General features: G+C 47.7%; 1 protein-coding gene across 6 annotated transcripts in view; it reads left to right on the top strand.

Moving 5' to 3' along the window:
- ptprfb (protein tyrosine phosphatase receptor type Fb) overlaps positions 1-6,000 on the top strand; it is a 163,521-nt gene that overhangs the window by 92,469 nt on the left and 65,052 nt on the right. For all 6 annotated transcript variants that reach the window (XM_053651277.1, XM_053651281.1, XM_053651279.1 and 3 more), the window contains exons 7-8: positions 2,466-2,735; positions 4,204-4,785. In XM_053651277.1, the coding sequence (XP_053507252.1) occupies positions 2,466-2,735; positions 4,204-4,785 (852 nt within the window). The remainder of the gene's footprint in view (positions 1-2,465; positions 2,736-4,203; positions 4,786-6,000) is intronic.

Genomic DNA, 6,000 nt, shown 5'->3' with positions numbered 1-6,000 from the left:
GGTCTCCGAAACGGCAGGTCTTGTGGAGTGTTCCTGGTATGCAGTGGTTAGTACCTACGAAAAGTGCTCCAAGGAAGGAGAACCGGTGAGAATGCGCGTTCATACGCGTGAGGAGTGAAGGCTAACCCGTCTGGTCCGACCCCACGGAAGAGCTACCGTCGCACAAACTGCTGAAAAAGTTCCTGCTGGTTCTGATAGAAAGGAGTCAGAACACGCTGACCATCACAGCTTGCTGCGTATGGGTTCTGCGTAGCTGCAGACGGGTCAGAGTGCCCATGCCGACCCCCTGTCCACCACCGAAAGTTCCTACAATGGGCATCAGAACTGGACCATGGAGCGATGGAAGAAGGCGGCCTGGTCTGATGAATCACGTTTTCTTTTACATCACGTGGACGGGCGTGCGCGTGTGTCCCTTCCCTGGGGAAGAGACGGCACCAGGATGCACTATGTGAAGAAGGCGAGCTGGCGGAGGAAGTGTGTTGTTCTGCGTAATGTTCTGCTGGGAAACCAGGAAGCTCCGTTGTTAACATTATTGCTAACAATAATATGAAATATAGTCGTATAGCACGGTTTATAGGCGATGCAAATCAAACAGGGTATCTCTCACAAGCTCATATTTGACTCTGAAGCCTCCTCTGTTTCTTTCTTTGCACATGCTAGTTACACGTCGTTATCCACTGCACTGCACAAGATTCGTAACTGCATGCTAAGACCCGTCGATGTAGTTTTGCTTGACGTGCACAGCGTCTAGTGTCCTGTGTTTCATTCTTTAGATTGCACGCCCTGCTTCTTCTCTTCTGCAGTCGACTCTGGCTAACAGCGTTAGATCGTTTTCCTCTCCTCCTCTCGCTCACATGCTAACGCCCATATCCACACCGTCATTAAGCTGTAATGCGCAAACGCGTTGACATTCAGCGCGGTTAATTAAAAAGAACGTGTGCCACCGCTTCTTTTATTTATTTATTTTTTATTAAGACTCCGTTCTCCCGGCCGCGCTGACGACCCGGATCACTCGCGGTTATTGCTTTGAAAAATATCTCGGGCGTTACCGGCCAGTTTCACCTTCGTTGCCTTTTCCATTTGTCTTTGAGACACGTTTGTAACCATTTTTATTATTATTTTTTGTCGGATTTTCAAATCCTGCCCCGTGTCTAATTGAAACAAAGTGCTGGCGAGAACCTCAAGACGGCAAGACTTGGCCTTTTTCTCCCCGAGGCGGGCGCGTAATGACCCGGGGGCGGGTTGGATAACAAGCGTGACCGTCGTGACTGTCTGGCCAAATTAAGAAATATTTGAAAATCCATTTTCATGGGGTCTGCTGCGAAAAGCAATTAGCGTCTACGGCGTTTCTCCTTGGAGACCTCGGGAGAGGTGCGTTAACGCGACAAAGTCCATTCGGTCCTGCTGTGGCATTTCAACCAGAACGAATCGGAGCGCTCGCTCAGGTTCGGTTCCCTTTAAAGAAAATAATTAAGCGAAGGCTACTTTCGGAACAAAAGGGACAAGATGGTAATCTTGACGCACGCCGAATAGAGAGAAAACGAACGAACAGAAGCACAATAGGACTTTGTGTTGTATTTTAAGGGGCCGTTTTTATCCTTCGTCTCCCTTGTGAGATTCTTTATTCGCCCTTGATTTCCCCTTCATGCTGAAAGTGTTTATCCCAGGCCATCTCTCCTTCCTTAAAGTATTCAGATCAGCCTCCATGCCGATAGTCCATTCTTTCTCTCTCTCTCTCTCGCTCTCTCGCTCTCTCATTCTCTTCGGTCTACTCACAACGTCAACAGGCCCCTTTTTTTTCATCTCCATGGGAACCTCTTTATAATGTCAGGTTATCTGCATATCAGAGCTGCACAAAGAGAAGGGGGAAAAAAAGGCCTCGATGAACAATGCGTGTCCCACGGGCTTTTCTCCTAGCGCTGCAATCCAGATATGGCAGCATACGCCGACGATCTCACGCCATCGACACCCTGTAATCGGAAAAGGCCTCAGAAAGCCTGCGGATTGGATTAGACGAAAAAATTCGAAAGGGGGAGAGGAAGAACACAGCGCATTCAATCAAGTTAAACATTAGCGAGCTATCTTGCTTAATCCGATCTACCTGAACGGTACTTCCGTCTTTTCCGCTAATCTTCATTATCTCTCTGTAGAGTCTCCGATTGTATTCCGAGGCGCTATACAAAAGACTCAACCCAATTTTGGTCGAGTTAGGAAGCTAGCTGAATATCACACAGAAATAAACAGGGCGATCAGGTCTTGGTGCGTGATTTGAGTGACGGCTGTAGTAGTACTGTTCGGTAAAGTTTTATGAGGAATCTAACCTTTAGACAGTTAGATACACAAGCTCTACAAGGGTCTACCACAGAATTACTCGGCTGATTGAAGTGATACGGTGTCTGCTCTCGCATCTCGCCTCTGCTACATGTCCAAAAATCTCACTTTATTCTTTTCGTTATGCGTTCCAGTACGGCGGGTGCCACCCCGTTTCTCCATCCCGCCCAGCGATCAGGAGGTGATGCCGGGGGGCAGCACTAATCTCACCTGCGTTGCCGTCGGAGCCCCGATGCCCTACGTCAAGTGGATGACTGGAGAAGTCGAGCTCACCAAAGAAGATGAAATGCCCATAGGGCGCAACGTTCTGGAGCTTACCAACATCCGCAAGTCGGCTAACTACACCTGCGTGGCCATGTCTTCTCTGGGGATGATCGAAGCCACGGCGCAAGTTACAGTCAAAGGTAAAGTCTTATCTATTTATTTATTTATTTTTACTCCTCACTGGCCTTCAGTTTGAGCGAGAAGCAGAGGAACCGCCAGCCATTCCTGTTCCATGGTAACGTTGGTAGTTATGTTGCCTGGATGCACATATAATAGGTCTTTTCTCTGATGGTATGTTCGGTTCAAACGGTAAACCTTTCAAAAGAGAATTGAGAGAAAGAAACTGTTTACCACAAGACGCCATTCTATAGAGAGAAAGACCGGAGCCTCGCAACAGTCCACGGTTCTGGACCTGCCGACGAAAGACCCGGTCAGAAGGAATGAGGGGGGGGGGGGGGGGGTTAGCTTCCATTATTAGTTCATTCCTTGCACGTTGGTATTATGAATCGAAGCTGAACAAGAAGAGAAATGTCTGATTAAATCGAGGTAGCATACCTCAGCACAGATTTCGGCTCACTGTTTATTCCTCTAAAGGAGCAGTTCGATATATTTAAAAGCCTTCTGCCGCCAGTGAGGTGAACTCCACTTGTAATAAAATAATAAGACCTAAACAATGATAACCTGCACTTTTAATCTTGCCTAAATTCGCTAAAACCAGTGTCGGCTCAGAATCAAACGGAACCAGGCCCTGATTGTGGCTCCTCCCGAGTCCGGTGTGAGCGTTATTTAAAAAGTTCTCTACCATTTAATGAACTTTAGGGACTTGGGAAAGCTGACTGGAGACATAAACGGGCTTCAGTTCTTTGCCCTTTCTATGATTCGGAGCTTGTATTTGCCCACAGCGAATGTACAGAGCAGGCTTCGAGTGTGTTTCGGTCCCACTAGACACCAGGACTCGCGTTAGCAACCGCTAACTCTATCGATCTCACTTTGCGCTTCGACAATCGATAAGGGCTCAGAGAGTGTCGCGGACGTTTATCTACAGGCTGGTCGCAAGTCTAAATGACACGAGGATTTTGTTCCTGACTTGCTCGCCTGCCCTTTGTACTCGTACTCTCTCTCTCTCTCTCTCTCTCACAAACACACAGCGTTCCAGTTGAGCTCGGCTGTATTTCTTTCGTGCTTTGTGATGGTTCTATCTCTGACACTCTATAAAATTGATTCAGAATGGGCTTCAGTGGCCAAGCAAGGTATCACTGGCAAGGAATATAAAGTGACAGTCGTCGTGTGATGATAATACACGTTGGCCATTATTTATGACAGTACCATTACGTCATCCGCACGGTTAGTTTAACGCAGGGGTTTTTTTTATGCAAACTTAACACGCTAGCGTTTAGCATTACAAGAACGGGCTGTCGTTGTCATTAGCTAAATACCCAGATGACGTATGGTGAAAGTTACATCAGGAGATTGTCTTTGTAGCTTAACATGACCTTGGTAGCGAACTAGTTGGCAATTCCAAGGAACAAGGGCAACACCTTGGTTACCAAAGGGTTACCTTTGGTTTCTGGAGTTTCTGAAACCTTCATTTGCTCTCCATCTCCTCAGCTCTCCCCAAACCCCCCACGTCTCTGACTGTAACGGAAACGACGGCCACCAGCGTCACCCTGACGTGGGACTCTGGGAACCCGGAACCCGTCTCCTATTACATGATCCAATATCGCTCCAAAGCCTCCGACAGCAGCTACCAGGAAGTGGACGGCGTTGCCACGACGCGCTACAGCATCGGCGGGTTGAGCCCGTACTCGGAGTACGAGTTCCGCGTCATGGCGGTGAACAACATCGGGCGCGGTCCACCGAGCGACGCCGTGGAGACCCGCACCAGCGAACAGGCTCCTTCGTCTCCTCCACTGCACGTGCAGGCGCGCATGCTGAGCTCTAGCACCATGTTGGTGCAGTGGGAACCTCCGGAGGAACCCAACGGGCAGATCCGTGGATATCGCATCTATTACACGACCGATCCGGAGCTGCAGCTTAGCGCCTGGCTGAAGCACAACACCGACGACAGCCGACTGACCACAATCTCTGGATTAACCACCAACATCACGTACAGTCTCCGCGTCCTGGGCTTCACTTCCGTAGGAGACGGACCTCCGTCGGATGTCCTGCAGGTCAAAACGCAGCAAGGAGGTATGTTCTTCTTACTTTTCATACAGTCGATCAGCCATTACGCACATCGTCTGACCACAAAATACGATACGAACATTCGAATAACTGCTAACGTACAAGCTCCGCCTTTAAGCTTTAGGCGATACCCCCTACCCGAGTCGCCGTACTATGCGCCGAGGAGGAAAACGATTTTGCTAACAGTGCAAAACTGAAGAACTTCAAACGCCATCCAACCGTGCCGTGCCTTGTCTATTGACTCTTTTGTGGACATTTCTGATATCTAAAATGGGGGGGTCCCAGCTAAGCTTCTGCCAGTCAAAACAATAACGTTTTGTGTATTTTAAGCTTTTTGTTTAGTAAATGTTGCACCTGCTGAACCTCACTGAAGTCCTTCAGATTTTATAAAACCTTTTTGTTTGTCATTTTCTCTTTGTCGCAGCTCAGAGAGACGTAGATTTTTATAGACAGAGAAACAGGAATAAACACAGCGAGGATCTGGGACTAGTTTTGGTGTGTGTGTGTGTGTGTGTGTGCGGTGTACAAAGTTCAAAGCTTGCTGAAATGATTCATTCTGCCGTGACATGACCGAGATTTGTCTATGCTGCGGATTGAATAAATATACATGTTTACCAAAGTGAGAGACAGATATAGGATGAAAAACACATCATGGAAAAAGCGCAAATGGGGAAGAGTGCAAATAAGTTCAGATGACGAGCCGGGCGAGACGTATTCAGTGGGTGGGTTTGTTTGTTTGTTTGTTTGTTTGTTTCTACGAGGGTCAAGTAGTAAAAAATGGAAGTCTGTCACAATTAAAATCGCGTGTGCCATTCCAGGCCATTCCTAAATGTGTCTGTAGTTACTTCAAAGAACGTCATAAGCTACGTAATCTCGTTCCTAAAAAAAATTAGAATAGCGGTGATAGTCACGTTAGACATGTATAAGTTCGAAGTGAGAATATATCGTCGTCTGACGTCAATTCAGGATTTCCGCTACAATTTCGAGTCTAAATTTGGGGGGGGGGGGGGGGGGGCCTAGGGGACTTGTATTGTAATGTATTCCTGTTTTCCAAGATGGTCGCCATAATAATGTTCCAGGCTTCATGTAGAAGTTCTGTTCGTGTTTCTAGAACTGGACAGGGGTTTGGGGGATAAAAGGTGGATTTTAGGTGGCTTCCATGATTCGTTAGCTAGCATTTGTCACTCGAGCACTAAAGCTAGAGAAGCTGTTGGACCGTGG

This window comes from Ictalurus furcatus, chromosome 20 (genome assembly GCF_023375685.1).
Source record: "Ictalurus furcatus strain D&B chromosome 20, Billie_1.0, whole genome shotgun sequence".
NCBI classification, from domain to species: domain Eukaryota; kingdom Metazoa; phylum Chordata; class Actinopteri; order Siluriformes; family Ictaluridae; genus Ictalurus; species Ictalurus furcatus.
This window is presented reverse-complemented; position numbering and strand designations above follow the sequence as displayed.